The 20,456-nt window shown below is 41.1% G+C and overlaps 1 protein-coding gene across 1 annotated transcript; it reads right to left on the bottom strand.

Annotated features, from left to right (window-relative positions):
- Window positions 1-10,906: 10,906 nt before the first annotated feature.
- LOC112902542 (replication factor C subunit 1) lies at window positions 10,907-20,141 on the bottom strand. Its single transcript, XM_025971664.1, has 22 exons — window positions 19,821-20,141; window positions 19,546-19,692; window positions 18,273-18,794; window positions 18,126-18,193; window positions 17,903-17,978; window positions 17,770-17,831; window positions 17,534-17,685; window positions 17,078-17,238; window positions 16,814-17,002; window positions 16,611-16,732; window positions 16,322-16,529; window positions 15,807-15,860; window positions 15,244-15,413; window positions 14,551-14,641; window positions 13,881-14,062; window positions 13,740-13,779; window positions 13,523-13,647; window positions 13,138-13,210; window positions 12,548-12,640; window positions 11,800-12,046; window positions 11,462-11,521; window positions 10,907-11,371 (listed from the first exon to the last, which is right to left on the bottom strand). Exons 1-22 carry the CDS (start codon window positions 19,821-19,823, stop codon window positions 11,238-11,240), a joined length of 2,979 nt encoding a protein of 992 aa, XP_025827449.1. The 5' UTR covers window positions 19,824-20,141; the 3' UTR covers window positions 10,907-11,237.
- Window positions 20,142-20,456: the final 315 nt, after the last annotated feature.

The following is a 20,456-nucleotide window of genomic DNA, read 5'->3' as shown; positions in this document are numbered from 1 at the left end:
TTGACTCGGGGTCCCGAGCTGACCCGACAAACCATGGAACTTGAGATGTTTCCCACCAAATTTGATAAGATTCTAGGTATATGATCAATGATGTACCAGAAAGCTATCCCCAAGAAAGAAACATCTAACTCTTTCTACATTGAGAGATCGGGCGGCGGGGATTTTGAATGGTTTACCTCGACGATTTCCTGCACGAATCGAAGGAAAGATGATGGGGATCGGATGGTCCGAAGAGTGGATAATCCAAAGAACCCCAAAGCAATGAAATCTCATGGTTGAAACTTGATTTCCCCATGAGAGATTGAGAGGAGAGAGGTGGAGGCATCGGTGGTGTTTGAAAGAGTGAGAAGTTAGGGTTTGGAGGGGTATCCAACGAGTATATATAGGACTCAATTGATTGTTAGAAGTTCTGATTGGGGATCGAAAGTTCCAACAGCGATAAAAATTTGAATCCTGAGAACTCTAGGTTGAAAGAATACTAAAACTTCTGAGGATCGTCGGAAGTTCTGACCTTGTGCCGGAGGTTCCAATGAATATTAAACTGGCTTCCCGAGGACCCTCTGTCGGGACAACCCTGATACTTCTGAAGGGTGTCGGAAGTTCCAACCTGGTGTAGGAAGTTCTGACACATACTTTTCAGCTCCATAAGATAGATTTTGAGATTGAATGAATTTGGAGTTTTTAAGAGATATGGCTCGTAGATATATGAGACAACTTGACACTTAGAGATCAACCACAATCAACAATACATAGCAATAATCCCAAGAGTCAAGTTTTGATCTAAAGATCAAAATTCAAGTATTTTAAAACAACTCAACACAAGTAAATTCATTTTTCTTATCTAGGCAACAATCAAGTATGTGCAACGAGTCAAGCCAAGTTACGAGAATCCAAGATATTTAATTCACTCCTCAAAGCATAAAACCTTTGCTCATCTAGAGGCTTAGTGAAGATATCGGCAAGTTGTAATTCGGTGCTCACATGACGTAAAGCAATATCTCCCTTAGCCTCATGATCCCTTAAGAAATGATATCTTATATCTATGTTCTTTGTTCGGGAGTGTTGCACCGGATTGTTTGCTAGTTTGATAGCGCTCTCATTGTCACATAAGAGAAGAATCTTGCTAAACTCACAACCAAAGTCACTCAACGTTTGCTTCATCCACAAGAGTTGGGCACAACAAGCACCCGCTGCAACATATTCAGTTTCGGCGGTGGATAAAGCAACCACATTTTGTTTCTTAAAGCTCCAAGATACTGGGGACCTTCCAAGAAATTGGCAAGTCCCCATTGTTCTCTTTCTATCTACCTTATCACGGCATAATCCGAATCGAAATAGCCAAGTAAATCAAACGTGGAGCCTTTGGGATACCACAAGCCAAGGTTAGAAGTGTGTACCAAATATCTCAAAATTCTCTTAACATCTATTAAGTGATATTTCTTAGGATTGGCATGAAATCTTGCACAGATGCACACACTAAGCATAATATCGGGTCTAGATGCACAAAGGTAAAGAAGAGAGCCGATCATGGAGCGATATACCTTTTGATGAACCGACTTCCCTCCTTCATTGAGATCAAGATGACCATTCAATGCCATGGGTGTCTTGATAGGCTTGGCATCAGCCATGTCAAACTTTTTAAGCATATCCTTCACATACTTGGTTTGACATATCAAAGTCTCTTCCTTCCTTTGCTTGACTTGAAATCAAAGGAAGAACTTCAATTCACCCATCATGGACATCTCAAACCTCTTGGTCATGATCCTACTAAATTCCTCACAAAATTTATTATCAGTAGAACCAAATATAATATTATCGACATATATTTAGCAAATAAAGATATCCTTATCAACTTTGTGAGTAAAGAGAGTAGAATTAAATTTGCCAATTATAAAGTTGTTCTTGAGAAGAAAGTTCTTAAGCCATTCATATCATGCTCTAGGAGCTTGCTTAAGCCCATAAAGCACCTTATGGAGCTTGTACACATGATTTGGAAATATTGGATCTTCAAAACCCGGCGGTTGTTCTACGTACACCAACTCGGATAGAGGCCGTTCAAGAATGCACTTTTCACATCAATTTGATAAAGCTTGAAATCATGGTGAGTAGCATAGGCTAATAGTATACGAATTGACTCAAGCCTGGCAACGTGTGCATAGGCTTCACCAAAATACAAACCTTCAATTTGGGAGAAACCTTGTGCAACAAATTTTGCCTTGTTTCTTGTGACGACACCATATTCATCTTGTTTATTTTGGAAAACCCACTTGGTGCCAATCACATTTTTCTTTGTTCTTTCAACCAACTCCCATACCTTATTTCTTGTGAAGTTGTTCAACTCTTCTTGCATGGTAATTACCCAATCCAGATCATCAAGTGCTTCATCTACCTTGAGAGGTTCCAAAGAGGAAACAAACGAGTAATATCTACAAAAAGTTGCTAATCGTGAACAAGTAGTTACCCCTCTTTGAATACTTCTAAGAATATTGTCAACGGGATGATCCCGTTGAACGCTTTGATGAACTCTTGGATAAGGCACTTGTGATTAAGGTTGAATGGATCCATCATCATCATCTTCAACTTGTGGAGCATCTTTTTGAGCTTCCCCACCTTGTTCTCCCCCTTGATCAATGCCATGAACTTGACCGCCATCATGAACTTGACTTTGATCTTGAGTTTGTTCAAAGCTTGGTGGTTCAACTCTTGTGGATGATGATGGATCATTGTTTCTTTCTTCAACCGGAGTTTGAGCTTGAACATCACAAGGCCTCACTTCTCCCAAGCCCATCCACATGATTGATAAACTTGGGTGTTCCTCTTCATCTACAAGGTTTTTATCAACTTGCTCTACTTTAGAGCCATTGGATTTATCAAAAGTTACATCCACCGTGACCTCAACACAACCGGTGGTTTTGTTGACGACAGATAGGCGTAATCGTTAGTTCCATAACCAAGTAGAAAGTCTTCATCAACCTTTGGTGCAAACTTTGAGCTTTTAGTTTTCTTGTTAATTATGAAACACTTGCTCCCAAAAACTCTAAGTAGTGCACCTTGGGTTTGTTACCGGTGATTATCTCGTAGGGTGTCTTGCCCAAGTATTTGTGGAGGTAGAAGCGGTTGATGGTATGGCAAGCTGTATTGATTGCTTCGGCCCAAAAGATATCCGGAGTCTTGCACTCATCAAACATTGTTCTTGCGGCTTCAATCAATGTCCTACTTTTTCCTCTCTGCAATACCATTTTGTTGAGGTATGTATAGAGCGGAGAACTCATGCTTAATTCCTTCTTCATCAAGAAATTCTTAACCATTGGTGTTCTGGAATTCCGAACCATTGTCACTCTTTATGTTCTTGATCTTTAACTCATATTCATTTTGGGCTCTTCTAATGAACTTGTTTATTATTCCTTGGGCCTCATTTTTATCTTGCAAAAAGAATACACAAGTGAATCGAGAAAAATCATCAACAATGACAAGACCATATTTGTTATCGCCAATGCTTAAGTATGCAATGGGTCCAAACAAATCCATGTGTAGAAGCTTCAATGGTCTTAATATAGTCATGATGTTCTTGGTGGGGTGTGGAGCACCAACTTGCTTCCCGGCTTGGCATGGCTACACAATCTATCTTTCTCAAAGACAATATTGGTTAGCCCTAGGATGTGCTCGCCCTTTTGAAGTTTGGCCAAGTTCCTCATCCCAACATGGGCTAGTCAGCAATGCCAAAGCCAACCCAAGTCAGATTTTACCACTAAACAAGTCACGGGCTCAACTTTCTCCTTAGAGAAATCAACAAGATAGACTTTGCCCTTCAAATGACTCGTAAAAGCAAAAGATGAATCCTCCCTTCTAAAGACGGTCACACCCTCATTAGTAAAGAGATAATTATAGCCCATCTCACAAAGTTGCAAGACCGACAACAAATTATACCTTAAAGTTTCAACCAAATAAACATTTGAAATAGAGTTGTCATTTGAGAGAGAAATTTTACCCAAACCAATCACATCTCCTTTGCTATTGTCTCCAAAGATAATAGTTTCTTTAGGTATGTCATGAAGCTCTAGGGATGTGAACAAGTGCTTCTCCCTGGTCATATGATATGAGCATCCACTATCAAGCAACCATGTGGTGCCGTCCGAGGAGTAGTTCTACAAAATAAGTTAAGCCTTGAATTTAGGTACCCAAAAAGATTTAGGTCGTTGAGGATTCGATGGATTCACTTTTGGAACCCACACACTCCTAAGAATTGCCTTCTTAGTGTAAGCTCCAACATACTTGACCACTATTTTACCATTATGATCCATTATCACCATGTAGTCGGTAGTGTAGCTTGGTGATGGCTCATGAGTGACAACCTTAGTATTGATGGGAGGCTCAACCTTCTTTTTAACTTGAGAAGGAATTGTGGTGGTCACACCATGCTATGTTCATCAAGTTCTCAACACTTGCTCTTTTTGTGAACATGACATATTCCTTAACTTTGACCACTTTCCGGTCATTTACCTTTTCTCTCTTGTAATGTCCAAGTCCTTCCTTTTTGTTTGGATATCTTCCATCCTTGTAGTTTACCTTAGGCTTGGTCTTCGCATTACCTTCATATCCATTCTTTACTAACATGTTCAATCTCTCAAGTTGAGCATCCTTTGCTTGGATCAACTTTTCTAACTTAGCCATATTAGTAACACAAGCTTGTACATCAACTGTATAACATTTTGAGCACTCTTCACTTGTGGAGACATTGGAGTCAATAGTTGCTTTAGAATTGATTTTGGTGCTTTCCCAAAGAGCATTATAGCTAACTTCAAGACCATTGTACTTGGTTGTTAAGCATGAGAAGCTTTTTTAAAGTTCACTATGAGTGAACTTTAGGGAAGCTAGAGATTCATTTACCAAAGTGTTCGCCTTTGACATCCTCTCATTTGAATCATTAGCTAGAAACAAATCAATATCCAATTTTTCAACCTTCACCTTTTCTTCAGCAAGTGCTTTCTCTAAGGCAAGGTTTCTCTCTTTCTCAAAGATTAGCAAAACTTCTTGCCTATCGAGACACTCTTTTTTTCTCATATTTCTCCATAAGTTTTTTTAATTTCTTTAAAACCTTTCTTTTCAAATTCTTTTATCATATAAGCTCTATGTTGTTCTTCCTCATCATCAAAGTCATTTTGTGTACTACTAGATGTGGTGGAAGGATGGGAGGAAGAGATGGATGATTCTTGTTCCTTAATCTCTCTTGCCATGAGACAAAATTTAGCGTCATCTTCATCATCGGTGATGTTGTTGAAAAGCTTTCTTGAAGACTTGGGTATGGCTAGAATTGTCATACCTCCATGATTGGAGTCTTCATGACTAGACTCCCACTCTTAACCAACATATGCATGATCTTAATATTTCTTCTTGTAGTCCTTGCTCTTCTCCCTGTACCTCTTCTCCTTCTTTTCTTTGTTCTTCAATTGTGGGCAATCAGCAATGTAGTGGCCCACTTCTTTGCACTCATAGCATATTCTTTGTGATGCATTCTTGTTGTCATCATCATCTTTCTTTTAGTACTTCTTCTTTATGAACCTCTTGAAGTTCCTCAACACCAAGGCCATCTCTTCATCGGTGGAGCCCTCATCACTAGAGTCTTCCTTCTTTGACTTGAGATCTTTTAGGTTGATTCAACCTTATCACTTGAGCTAGCATTGAGGGCTATACTTTTGTTCATATTGTGACTAAGTGACTTGGCCACATCCCTCTCAACCAATTCTTGATGAAGAATCTCACCAAGAATTTGATTTGGTGTTTTGGTCTTGAATTTTGGATCTCTTCTAATCATTGTTGTAAGAGTAGGATTTCTTGGTCTGAAAGCCCTAAGCAACTTATTTGTCACTTTGTGATCATCACATTTCATGCTTCCAAGAGATCTAATGTTCGATACAAGGATCATTAGTCTATCATATATTTGCCTCACGGTTTCTTCATCATGCATGACAAAGTGCTCTAATTCTCCTTGCAACAAGTCCATCTTACCCTCTCTAACTCCATTGGTTCCTTCATGAGCTTCTCTCAATGTGCCCCAAATTTGCTTGGCTATTTCAACATTGCAGATCTTGTTGAATTCTTGGGCACAAAGAGAGCTTGTAATGACCCTCAAAGCTTGTGCATTGCGGAAATAGTCTTGAGCTTGTTCGGCCGTGGATACACCATTTGTTGGGGGAGTCGCACCTACAACAACTTTTCAAATAGAGGGGTGAAGCCCGTACAGGTGCATTTTTCATATCATAGGACCACTTGGGATAATCCATCTCATCAAAGAAAGAAGATTTTCCCAAGTGGACCGATTAAAATTGAGAAGTAGGATATTGAGATTGAGCATAGTTATGAGGTACTTGAGTAGTGGCGGTTGTGGCGGCATCGTCATCATCCCCAACTATAGACATCTTGATATCCCTTAGTGGTTAAACCTTAATCAAGAGATTAGGCTCTGATACCAATTGAAATGATCTTGGTGATGTCTAGAGGGGGGTGAATAGGCGTATCTAAAAAACCTAAAAAATTCTTCGCAGCAATTAAATCTGTCGGAACTTCCGACACTGTGTAGAAAATTCTGATGGATCAGAACTTCCGACACTGGACCTGAACTTCCGACAAAAGGAAAAACTTCTTATACGAAATTCAAAAATAAATTTGAAACTTCAAAACCTGACTGAATCAAAGATTGAGCAATGATACTAAAATACTTCTGCAAGTGAACTTTGTAAGAACAACAACTTGAGTACGTAGCTCGGTACAAAACAAACTCTAGGTCAAGAAAAACTAAATAAATGCAATAAGCACAAGATATAAGAGATTTGTTCCCGAAGTTCACTCCCACTAAGGAACCTACGTCTCCGTTGAGGAGCTCACAAAGATCTAGGTCTTCTACTAACCCTTTACCTCACTCAATCAATCACAAAGAAGGATTGAGTCACGTACTATTAAATCCACAAAGGATGGGTAATACAAACTTCTCAGGGCTCGCACACATGAAAGGATGCTCAACCGGGTGACGCCGAACTATCTAGAAGCAAGCTTCAAGAGTAACAAATGTGAATCAATGGATGAGGATGCTTTAAGTGCTCTTGAGATGAACGTGGCTGCCTTCTCACTCAAAAGCTCAAACCTCACACCTCATACCTCACTGTAGCTCTCACCAAAATCCTAGCTCAAATCAACTAAATGATTAGCACTTGGAAGGATTGGGGAGGAGTAGTAAACGCTCTTGGAGGTGTTTGTCTTGAGTTAGGTCAGCAACAAATTAAGGAGGGGTTGAGGGGGTATAAATACCCGAGCCTCAAAAACTAGCAGCTAGTATGCAGAATAAGTGATTTCGGAACTTCCGACCCTATGAAAAACAGCCGGCCGAGGACCCCGTGTCGGAACTATTAACCAACTTCCGACAGGGATCGGAACTTTCGACCCATGGTTGGAACTTCCAACACACACTGAGTCAATGAGAAAACTAAATGCACAAGTGTGTGATTTTTGTATCTCTCTTGGGTAGTTAGCATCTCAATTAAGCACTTTCACATCTTCAATCTATCCATTCGCATCCCTCTTAATAGTTTGGTGTTTCCTATACTCAAATTCAAAATAGAAACTAAATAAAGATCTTCTTTTGAGCTCCATCACCATCTGTCAAGTAAATTAGCATCTTTTCACGCATATAATTTATTTCATTGAATTTTAACCTGTTCATAGCTTGATAACCACATTAGCTCCTTAATTATGCATGCCATCAACACCAAAACCCACTTAGGGGGCCAAAAGCACTTTCAAATATAACACCATATAACACAACATCAGCGGAGGCTACAACTATGTTATTGAATCCAAAGTCATTTCTAATGGGCCACAAGCTCCAGGTGATACAGCCAAGAATAAAGGTAAAAAAAATTATGTCTTTCTTGCGAACACCCTCCAACACCCTCTCCTAGAAATCCAATTGGCTCGTAGCAGAGGCCAGCCGTGAATATCTCTGAAAACGCACCAAGTGAACTGTGTCATTGCACATCTGAAAAGGATATGGTCAGTTGTTTCTAGTTGGCCACACATCTTGCAAGCAGCCGATCCCAATCATCTTCTTTGCACTAGCTGCTCTGCTGACTGTGGGCCTGTTTGAATCCCATGTGCTAAGATAAAGTGTCTAGAGTTTAGTGAGTTTAGTGTCTAAAATTCCAAACAACCTGTCTAAAAGGTGTCTGAAATGTTTTAGCACCATTAGCCACCAAAGAGGTGCTAAAAGGAGAGGATTCTATTGCCTAACCCTCATTTATTACCCCCTCTGCACCCTCTCTCCTCTCCCGAACCCTCTCCCCTTTGCCTCGGTCTCCGGTGCCCACCCTCCACCCTCCTGCCCACGCCACCAGCATTGCCCGCGCTCCTCTCCACGCCGGATCCACCATAGAAGGGCAAGGGGCGGGTACCTAAATGCGGTTGTGGGGGCTCCTCCCCAACGAGGAATAGCGGCGGCCCGGTGGGGGCTCCTCCAAACAGGCGATGGCGTTGGCTTGAGCAGCCATCGTGGCTGGGTGGCCTGAAGGCGGCTGGAGCGCCGGCCCCGGCGGCGCGCCTGCGCGGCTTGAGGGCGGTGCCTGCAGGCGGTTGGAGCGCTGGCCGCAAGTCCGCTCCTGCGCAGCTGGTAGGTGGCGCCTGCAGGCGGCTGGAACGGCGGTTGCAAGTGCGCGCCTATGCGGCTCTAGGGCGGCGCCTGCATGCGGCTGGAGCGGCGGCCGCAGTTGCGCCCCTGCGCAGCTCGAGGGTGGCGGTGGCGGGGCCACAAAGGCAGCGGCGAGCCGCCCATCTCCGACGATGTGGCGGAATCCAAAAGAATACCCGCATCCACAGGTGCTGGCGCCAAAACTGCAGTAATGAGGGGTACTTTGGTCTTTCTAAGCAGCATTAATAGTTCTTAGTCACTTGATCCAAACAGCGGTACTAAACTTTAGCACCTGCTTTTCGGTGACTTTGCTTTAGTACCTGGAAGCCAAACAGGATCTGTATTTTATCGTTACAAGCCTGCTATAAGAAATTTTTTATCTTCAAAGGAAGTTTCGCCTTAAGTTGAGAAGCTCCCATCTTTTCCAGAGTCCACCGTGCTAAGTCTGGTTCTTCTGATAACGTGATGACACTTAGCAGTTTTGTTAATTCTTCCCACTCCACATCTCGCTCTTGAAGATTTCTTCTAAAAGTCAGGTAAATTTCTCCGCTCCCAAGGAACACAGCGACGGAGCAACCTTGTTGATTTGATATCGCAAAAAGATTGGGAAATTGGGTTTTTAGTGGGCAGTTACCCAGCCAAACATCTTTCAAGATCTTGCTTTTTGCCATTGTTTACTATGTATGCCAGCCCTCTAAGACAACTCTCTCCAGCTTCTTGGAGTCCTTTCCAAAATTGTGAGGCGCCTTAATAAGTGCAGCTAAAGAAGCCTTTCTCGCCTAAATATTTTGCCCGTAGAAGATTACAACATAAGTTTTCCTGCCCACTCTCAAGTTTGAAGATCCATTTGGCAAGCAAGCACTTGTTCATCACTCTAGTGTCGGTGATGCCCAGCCCTCCCGCATCTTTTGGTGCTGCAATCATACCCCATCTTGCCATGTGGTATTTCTTTTTCAAATTAGGTCCATGCCAAAAGAAATCTCCTCTAGTAGTCTCCATCTTGTGGTGAAGCTCTCCTTGGAGAAGATACATACCCATTGTGTATGTCGGAATTGAGCTCATGCATGATTCTAGTAGAATTAGTTCCCTCTGACGATAGCAACGAGCTTTGCAGGCAGGCAATCTTCTCTCTACCTTTTGGTGCACATAGGCCAGATCATGGCAAGCCATGTGTCGATTGTGTACCATTACCCCCCAAATATTTGATTGGGAGGGTTCCAATATTGCAATTGAAAAGGTTGGACAATCTTAATTGTTCCTCAGCATCCACCCCCACTCCATAGACTTACTCTTCTGGTAGTTGATCTTTAGTTCTGACATGCTATCGAAGCAGTAGAGAAGGATCTTTGCATTGATCGGGGTATGGTCCTCAGGACCTAAGAACAAGATCGTGTCATCGGCGTATTGTAGGTGTCTTATTCCTCCTCTAATTTTTTATATAAATTTGGTCAAATTTTAAATTGTTTCACTCTTCGGAAAACGAGAGTTGCATTTTTGGGGGGAAGGAGGGAGTAAAAATTTTCACGAAAAAATTGTAAAATAAAATGAATGACATAAGCGTCTTTTTACCTTCAACTGTTCCAAAAGTGCGGTATATAGTCATTTTTTTTCTTCTCGTCCAAGGTCCATACGGTACAATATGTACAATTTTTTTCAAAAAAAGGAAATATTTTTCAGCAACCGCACAAAGCTAAGTTTCACATAAATCTGAGCTCGCTAGCTGACTACAAATAATATGGAAAAAAAAAGGTACGCGAACAGCAATGTGAATTGACTTCGAGATGTGACTTTACCACTATTTTTATTAGAATATAGTTCCAAGATAAAGTAACCATATGAAATTATGAATGTACCTCTCAAGACGAATCAACACACAATTTTACGCTTGCTATCTAAACTGCAAATCTACTGACAGTTTCAAAATTTTAACTGGAGCTATGTCAAAGCATTGTAACCTGAGGGAGTGACACATTTGACGGCACAAGCATCCGCGTGTACATGTGAGAACCATTCCTTTAGGTAACAGCAGCAAAGCAATCCTTTTCTCTTGAACAATGTTCTGCAGCTTTTGTTTCTATACGCATCAACATCCTCAGTAGCAGCATAGTACAACGGTAGCAACTAGTAGAAGTTCATGTGCATTTCAAAATCCAACCGAACCGTCCTGTTTGGTGATCACTCACGTGTCTTTCTTCGTCTTGATCCCAAGCAAGGCGCAAACACGCCACATGATTAGCGACAAAAGAACTGCATTACATCGAGGCAAAGCCAATGGCTCGTAATCTTTGCAGTAAACATTCACAAAAGAGAAACCGGACACACACTAAACACCACATAGTCGCTTGTCAGCCAGGAAGTAGCCTAACTGCCTAAGTGCATACAAATTTGGGAACATGGATGCCCCTGGAGCAAACAAGGGAGCAGGTGCAGTTGCTTAGTGCCTACAAAAAGGCTCGGGTGGGAATATATGTACAGTCAAAACTCTGAACCTCGCCCCGCTCCTTATTACCGGGGGATCCATCCAAACTAGTCGCCAGCTAAATGCCGGCAACAGATGTGTCAGTTACCTCTTCCTCTTCCCAGCTGAGCTTCCCGCGGCCTTTCCACCGGACCCAGGTCCTCTTGATCTGGCAGCAGGTGTCTTCTTCCCACCAGAGTCGTTTCCGTTGCTCTTGAGGTCGAGCTGGACTTGAATTCCTGGAGGCAGATGAGGTTACTGAAAGTTAGGCGCAACAAATACAGAGGGATGGCTACGCCGGCAGTAAATGTCTTAACAAGTATGAGAACCTTTCTTCTTATCACTCTTCAGGTCCAGTTTTGGCTTCGAGTCACCAGGCACAAGTTCATCTGAAAGAAGAAAAACAGTGATTAAACAAGTCATGTACTTCAAAGAGATTCCATTTTGGATGCAATTTCCTACTGCATGCATGCTATTGACCAAAGAGTAAAGTTGCAGAACTGGCTATACCACATACACCTGTATGTCTTTGTCTAGTTGACTATGTAAGTGAAGATGGTATGGCACAACAAAGTTGCCTCAACAGATCCATTCTATCCACCCGACACATTAGTCAAAAAAAAACAGGCATTTATCTGATTTTGTCTTATGGGAAAGTAACATTCACCATTATTTTCAGTATCAGAAGAATCCTCTTCATCAGCTTCAGCTGATGCTGCTCCATTTTCGTCAGGCAGGCTCTCTTCTACTGGCTCCAAGATTGCTGCCACCCGTTTCTTTAAAGGCTTCTTCATGCCAGGAATATTTATTAGATCCGCTGCTCGAACTACACGAGAACTACTTCCTTGTTTGTATGCCTTTGTCAAGGCACTTTTAACAGCAGGTTGAATCCCATCCATAGGACTTGGATGACCCTACATTGAAAATAACATGTTCAGAGCCACAATGATAGGGAATGAAGACAAGGGTAAACTATGAAAAACAAGTTTACTTAGCTAGGAAAAAGCACTGCATAAATGCATCCAAAAGCTCAAGAATTGCATTTAGCTAACATGTAGGCTGTAACACATTTTTATGGTATTTCATATTCACTTTAGATTTGTATCTACGATACCACGTCCTCATGAAATATGTGTGGTTTAAATGACACAACGACTATGCAAGCAAATTGCACAGAATGAACACAATAGCTGAACAAGTTACTACCATAACAGGAACACACTATTCAAACCAATTAAAAAATGATATATAGTCATCAGTAAAATGGACGGAGCAAAGTCACTAGCCAAATACCTACTAAACTGAAAATTATCAATGCAAATGCAAAAATAAGTTGTCGCCATTCAAAGGGATGGTCAAGTGAACATGACATTAGACAGAATAAAGATCAACTTGCTTCTAGAATAATTACTGACCTTAAATTTGGATATTTCCACAATGGTGTCAAAGTCTTCCTGGCTTAGAGAGTAGGTATCCATGAACTCCACCACCTTTTGAACAGCTTCATCCTGGATGAATTGCAAATACAAAATTTCCAGCAGATTGCTCATATAAATAACTACAAGGGAAATAGTATCTGAGATTACTGCATTATAAAATAAGAGCTAATGGGAGATTATTGACTAAGGAATCCCCCAATTTCATGTTTCTGCCGAGCATGAACAACAGTTCCACAGATTTTGCAAACAAAGAAACCAAAAAAAAATGGAATCCTAACTTTTAAGCTATGCATTTCAGAGCTCAGATTATGTGACAGATTGCTTGAACGAGTGCAGGAGTAGGCATAGAATAATCTTTCAGTTAGTATTATTTCTTATTTCTGTGGAAGATCTTAAAAAAGAATGTAATTTCAATTTTTAAGATTAGTTCTTAAAAAAGAACAAAGTCAGGACCAATTCTGTAGTGCCTAAAAATGCCCTGGAGATTATTATCATAATGAAATCAATAATGCTGGAACAAAAGGAAACGTGAAGTTCATTCATAAAGCACAAGATGGAAAAACAACCTTTGGCATTGTTTTCAGTGGATCAGTCAGCTGTCTCAAGAGGAGAGTAAGATAATCCAGCCGCAATGTCTCCCTGCAGTTCTCAAGAATTATCAGACTTAAGAATCACAATAAAACATAAGAAGGATCACTTAATGTTTGAACATCATTGAACAATTCAAAGTTGCAACAGTGATGAAAAACCATGCACGAAAAAATAGCATTTGAAGCCATGTCTAACACTAGATAAGGTAGCTGGGGTTTGCCCAAAAAATACATATTAGTGCAGATTCAGGGTATGACCAGATAAGAAAACAGGTAACTTCATTATACCAAAACAGCAACATAATGAGTCAGATATGTGCCAATAAAAGCACAATCCACGGAAGAAGGCACAGGAACTTACCTGTCCAAGTTTGCTTGCTGCGAAGCAAGAATATGGCTGTGAGCATCTTCCAGTAGCCTTATGTTTTTGTTAGTCGTCGAGTACTTGCCCAACCAACCACCAAACCTATTAAAGTTTCGCTCTCCCTGACAATTTATTTGTTACCCGATTTAATTTAACGCAATAAGCGAAAGTAAACTACGCTAAATATAATCTACAGTCAGGGTTTGAGCTTTACTGCTTCAAGGACTTCTCTGTTCCCATGCATCAAAGCAGCACTGGAAAATGTGGAAGAGGTTAGAAAATCAGGTTACCAAATTCAAAATAAATCAATACTAGTGTTACCATATGATAAATCATGTGCCTGATCAATACTTACGGTACTATAGATGAAGCAAAGCAAGCAGCTTGTGATAACTGCCACTGTCGATATCTTCTTATTTGTACATTAACAAGATCACCGTCCGCTATAGACTCAGCAGCACGGGCAAGAGCGTTCATTCTTTTAACTCCACTTTCATCCTTCCCAATGGTGTTAGGCCGATAATTGATATAATTTTCCTATAGTAGGGCGTATTTTACATGTCAATTTCACATGCATTTTTATTTACAAGACATATTTAAGAAGCAACAGCAAAAAAGAAACAAGAATATGTCATGTGCATCATGTAATAGTGAAGTCAAACTACTAGAATTTAACAATACTGAACTACAATCACAGCAGTACAAAAGGTAATTGCAAAATAAGTCCAAAAGGATACATATTTAAACAGTTCCAGTACACACTGACTTGGCAAACATAAACATAGCAACAAAGGGCTTGAAATTCTCTTCGGAACTCACAAAATACATCATGTTAATTCTTATGAATGCAAGCATCCCAGCTTTCAAAGTATTAAGCAAGCTGACTGCAGTTAGCATAAAAATAAAAAGCCAGCAGGCAGTATATTGGAAAGAAATTATGTAGTAGTCGCTACTCATAATAGATCTCAAAACAGAGAATATGATACAATTAACAATTATACAGAGGATTGCCATCAGTGCTAGACCTGGATAATTAGGGGAACTAAATCAGGATCGCTCATGCCATAATCGATTCTCTCATCCATCCGTAATCTCCCACCATTGAAACCAAACAGTCTGAAAGTCCAATGAATATACATGACTTAAGACAGTAGGCAAGAAACAAGAAGCATAAGTCATTGAAAAGCTTGAACTGTAATCCTTCTGACATAAATTCAATAGCAGAGAGCATGCAGTATGTGCTCATGTAGTCAAAGATTCCAATAAAGTACAAACTAGCATTTTTCAATTAAGGAAAACGGTTCCGACATTTGGCGTTGGATAAAAGTATAGTATTTGCAGATTGTCCAGCCTAGTTGAGAGGTATTTCATGTATTGACTTTACACAAAAAAAAGACAACTTTTTCAACCTAAATGACCAAATCTTCAAGGACAGCTAACTAGTGCAGGCGCAAGCTTTCTTCCTTGGACAAATATCCAGTGAGGATTCATGTACGCCTTTCAAGTGATAATACGGTACAGAAACAATGAAATCTGGATAATAAATCAACACATTTTAATATAATGAACATGAAACTTAGCATAAACTCTCATCCTTCCAGTCTGAAACTAAATAAACCTTTGCACTTTATTCAACAAACATGTAGTAATCCAAGAAAAGAATATCAAGGAAAAAGATAGAAAATAACTCCATAATGAGAGTAAAGAAAGGAAAATACTTGTCAACAGCGGTAAAAGGAGAAATATCTTCATCCTTTGCGCTGCTATTAAGTCGCACTCGTATATCATCATATTTGACCACAGATTGGGAGAGGCTCATATACTGCAAATGGTTAAGTGCCATGCGAATGTCCCCATGAACTCTTTCAGCAAGCTCTTCCATGGCATTCTATCATGACAGAAAACCACATATTAGTACCAGAACCCGGAAAGTCTACCTAAAAGAACCACAAGGAGAAAACAATGCTACAAGCCTAGAAATACAAAGTGGTCAGGTCCTTTATTTGCTTTTATTCTGCAATAGTTTGTTTTAACTTTTACCGCCAGCCCCATTCTGGTCCAAGGTGGGGTTTGGAGTTTTTGTAATTGGACCGTTCCTTCTTAATACAAAGATACACAGCTCTCCTGCGCGTTTGAGGAAAAAAAAGCCTAGAAATACAAGGAAGAGAAATAGCAAGCGCTATTTTCCTTTTATGTTATTGGTCTGCTCTTACTAATTTCTTTTTCAATGTTTTGATGCAAGTTTAGAAGCACTGAACTCTGGATAAGATACAGAGCATACCTCTTGAGCTTGAATACCTTCCTTTTTGGCAATTTCCATCAATCTCTTACCCATCTGTTAAATAAATAAGTTAGAACCAAGAAAAGAGAAGCAGTCAAGTCATAGGTAGAGAATTAATAGTTCTTCCTCTTCTTAATGATCATGCAACCGTAAATGTAAGCATGAGAAACATTATAACAGAAAGGACGTAGTAGTCGATACGCTACGCAACTTGTGACAGCTACTGGTCAGGTTTTCTATCAATTAGAAATAACTGTACACAATGGATAATGTTGGTTAGGAGTTCACAGGAAGTGGCACCATCAACCTAGTGGATAATCAGTCCATTTTAGACTTGAAGACATCAAATACAGATTTGTTTCCTAGACAACATGTGTAGCAAGCTAAACTACATTGCACATTCCAAGATATAACAAGAAATAAGGAACGGGTTGCTAGTTTCTTGTAGTTCGGGGGATCATTAGTTACTTCGAAGGCCACTGCCTCACCAGAACCCGAATGTGGCAAGAAATAACCTGTAGTTTTGTTGGTTTTCTGAAGTTGAGCATCAGGCAGTAATTGACAAGGCTCTTCAATTTCTGGCTATAACGGTCGTTGCAGATGCAGATTATAGGAATCTTGGATATCTTGATGCTAGAAATAAGATCAGCAACACCACCTCTATCTCCAGCAGACATACCATCAACTTCATCCATGATTAGTACAGCTTTAGGATGTTTTGCCCTGTGGAATTGTTGCCCAATCAATATATAATAGACAAAGTACTAAGTCCATAAGGTTCATGATCCATGCTATAATACTGACCGATTGTCACCATAATTCAGAGTCGCATTGCTGATAAGCTCTTTGATAGAATTTGATGTGCTCCCCCCAACACCTTTCTCGATCTTGGAGTCTGCTTTACCACGGCTATCACTTGCATTTACCTATTTATGAAAATCGTTGTTTGAAATTCAGGTCTGTTAGGTTAACTAAGGAACAAACTGTGCAAAGACTAAAAAAAGTACCTCAATGGCCTGCAATCCAAGCATCTGACTAACAACTTTTGCAGTTGTAGTTTTACCAATACCCGGAGGTCCACTCAACAATACAGCCTTTTTGGCTCCATTATCAACTGGCTTCTTTCCCTTACCCTTTTGGCCAGAATGAAGGAAATGTGTGTCCCAACTTTTCAACCAATCATGAAGTTGTTTGACCTATTACGAAGTTCAATATAAATCACCAATGCACAAATGAATGTAACCAACATAACCAAAAGCAGAACTACCCACCATTGATTGGTTGCCAACTATGTCATTCGGAACCTTCGGCCGATATTTTTCTGTCCATTGCATAGAACCACGGTCAATTTTCTTGGCCTTTTGGTTCTCAGCAGAGGCACTTGTAACATTACTCTTTGATGCAATACTTTTGTCCACAGCACTTGCTTCGGCTGAAGATTTCAAATCAAGCATAAATAGCATATTAATACTAGAAATGCTAAAATCAGGAAAATAAATAAATGATAATGAGTTGATTCACCATAGGAATGCAAACACAACAGCAGGATCAAGTTATCCACAATGATAAAGTTAGAAATACAATGAACATTGAAGTCATGTCTCAGACAATAAGATTCAAGCAGCTTTGAGTCCTTGACAAAATGATGTATTCAGTTAGGCTAAGCAGGATACCACAACATGATATCCAACTATAGAAAGCATTAGAACTTATAAGTTTCAGTCTACCTCGTTTATCAATTCTAGCTGGAGAGCTCTTTGTCTGTGATTTCTGCAGCTTTTCAGAACCGTTGCTGCTTTGATGTTTGTCTACAGGAGCCTTTGCAGGCTTTGATTTCCGTATCAAATCAAATAAGCCATCTTCGGTCAAGAATGGGACGCTGCAAAAAAGCGCAAGAAATATGGATATGACAAACTAAAATGAATTCACGCATATTTCTTCATAAAAATATAGCAAGCAATACCCCAGGTCTTTTGCTTTGTTAGATTTCACTCCACCAATATCTTCATCAGCCAATAAGTAACTCTGCCAACAAGCAATTTCAGCAAAATTAATATATAAAGGGCATTAACAATTTCAGAAAAAGGTATGCATACCGTTTTTTTACTAATAGAGCCAGTCACACGGCCTCCATAACGCTTAATTAGATCAGTTGCTTCCTCACGTTCAAGACTGCAAGTATATAGAAACTTGTAAGATGATTTCAGGCAGAAGCATCTAAATCTGAAAACTTCAGTTTCCAATACTAACTCATTGGCCATTGCATGATCATTAAACATATAAAAAGTACTAAATATTATCAAAGAATAAAAAAAGCACCTGTCAAGGGTACCACTTATGACAAATGTCAGACCAGATAAACAGTCAGGTGCACCCTCTGGAACCTCCTGCAAAATGCACAAGATGAAATAAACAGTTTATGATTGAGCTCTTGAGTTTACCAGAAAACAATGATACTAAACTTACTTTTTCTCCTTTGTGAGGAGGATCCTTCCTCTCACCAAAATTCATGAAACCTCTCCCACCCCCTCCTCTACCTCTCCCACCAGGGGTTGCTGCTGCTCCTCTTCCTCCCATTCCCCTTCCCCTTCCAGCTCCTTTCGAAGGGGTCTTGGCATCTTCATCCATCTTGTCCTCCTCCTCACCATCATCAGTACCAGTAGTCCTTCCAGGGGCTTCAACATTAGATTCAACCTTAGGCTTCTTTGATGGTGGTGGCTTCACTGGAGTTTTCTTTTTTGAAGGTGCCACAAAGTCATCGTCGCCGTCGTCATCTTCGTCATCCTTAGCCATTTTCTTTGCTGGCAAAGGCTTGCTGTCATCCTTGAGTTCATTGTTGCCTTTCTGAAGTTTTCTTTTAGCCGCACTCTTATCAGTACTTTTCCCCGCAGCGGCATCTGCCATTTCAACATCGGAGTCCTTTTCTGATTTCGAACCAAAGTACTTGCTTGTCTTCCTTCTAGCGGAAGGATCATGGTCGCAGGACGCCTGATTGATCGAGGATGTAGCATTAATAAAGTCAGAAACTTGTTGAGCATCAAATATTGTAGGCCAATGAAATTAGAGAAGAACTGCAGCTAGCATTGGCCAAACGAACCAACCGGACTGATGCTTCAACACAATCAGCACAAGTGGATAATAGCTGATTTGCTATATTATGGCGCAGATACCATAGATGAAACATTGAAGGAAAGTCAAGAACCAAGTCAAGAATTTAATCTAACTAGTAACTATTAGGCCAAAAATAAATAGGGTAACTACTTATTTTTCAGACTGCTCCCGAAAAGAGAAAGGAGACTGAGATAGGGGTTGTCAATTGTCATTGGTTTTTCCAAGGAAAGCCTTCTTTTGAGCAAACTTAACTAGTCTTTATCATGGAAGGGAGCTACTTCTCTCGAGTATGTACAGTACAGAGGATTTATGAATAGGCAATACAACTTTCACAAAGATTGTATACGTCCAGAACATCGTCATTTACCATTTGATTGGACAAAAGAATTTGACAGCCTTAATGAGCACAAAAATTATGGATTGCCACAAGGACTAACATCCTTATTAGTTGCTGCAAGGAACACATTGACCAAAACTGAATCACTGACCCAATCAACGACATCATGCACACCACAGCAATGTCTCAACCAACCAAACCCATCTAAAGAACTCATAATAATAACTATAAGAAGGCAACAATGACGAACAGAGGGCGTAGCCAATAACGATGAGGAGGCCAGCATCCTACCAACGAAGGCGGCGCCGGCTTCTTCTCAGGAATGCTGAGCACCGGCTTCTTCTTCTCCGTCGCAGCCGCCCCGGAGGGCTTCGCGGCTCCAGAGGAGGCCGCGCCCTTGTCCTGCGTCTTCATGAACCATTTCCGGATGTCCGACGACTGCGCCAAATAAACAGAATGCTCAGCCGGAAACCAGGAACAGCAAAACGAACCAAGAACTCGGGCGACGGGCGCCAAGTGTCCGCGGAGGACGACCACAATGGGCGAGAGGGCAAGAACGCACTCACCATCTCCGACCCAGCAGCGAAGGCCGGATCTCCCGGGCCCCAGGAGGACCGAAAGGTTGGGGATTTCCGAATCCCCGGCGGATTCCCGGCGCGGATAGGATGGAGGGGGGCTAGGGTTCTGATGGGCGGGCGGTTCTTGCCTCTTCCGCCCAATCCAGCCCCCTGCGCGGGCGCCGGCGCCTCCGCCTACCGGATGCGGGGAGAAAGGGGCAGGAGGAGGAGACGGCGGGGGAGGGGAGGCGGCGGCGGTGTGCGGCGGAAGACTCCCGGGCGCGGAGGTTTTTGGGTTGGGGGCGGTCGGGTTTTGGGGGAAATGTTGGGGAACCCGGCGCGGCGCGCGGTTCTCTCGAGAGGCTGGCAGGAGGAGGCTCTGTGCCGTGCTCCTTGAGATTCGTGCGGTGGGGGTGTTGATTCCTACGGTCAGGATTTAGTAAGATTATAGTCTTTGCTGATCGATCTATCCCTTGAGTAGTTTGTGGTTTTAAAAATAGTTACAATGTGTTAATTTGAGTGGTTTTCTTTTTATGGCAGGATGACGATGAGAAGAGAAGAAACTCAAAAAACAGATTTTCCTTCCAAAGAATTTTTATGTATTTGGTTGCTGGTAATCATATTGGTGGACCATGATGGAGTGTG

This window comes from Panicum hallii, chromosome 8 (genome assembly GCF_002211085.1).
Source record: "Panicum hallii strain FIL2 chromosome 8, PHallii_v3.1, whole genome shotgun sequence".
NCBI classification, from domain to species: domain Eukaryota; kingdom Viridiplantae; phylum Streptophyta; class Magnoliopsida; order Poales; family Poaceae; genus Panicum; species Panicum hallii.
The sequence above is the reverse complement of the archived record's forward strand: the minus strand, read 5'-3'. Positions and strand labels throughout refer to the sequence as shown.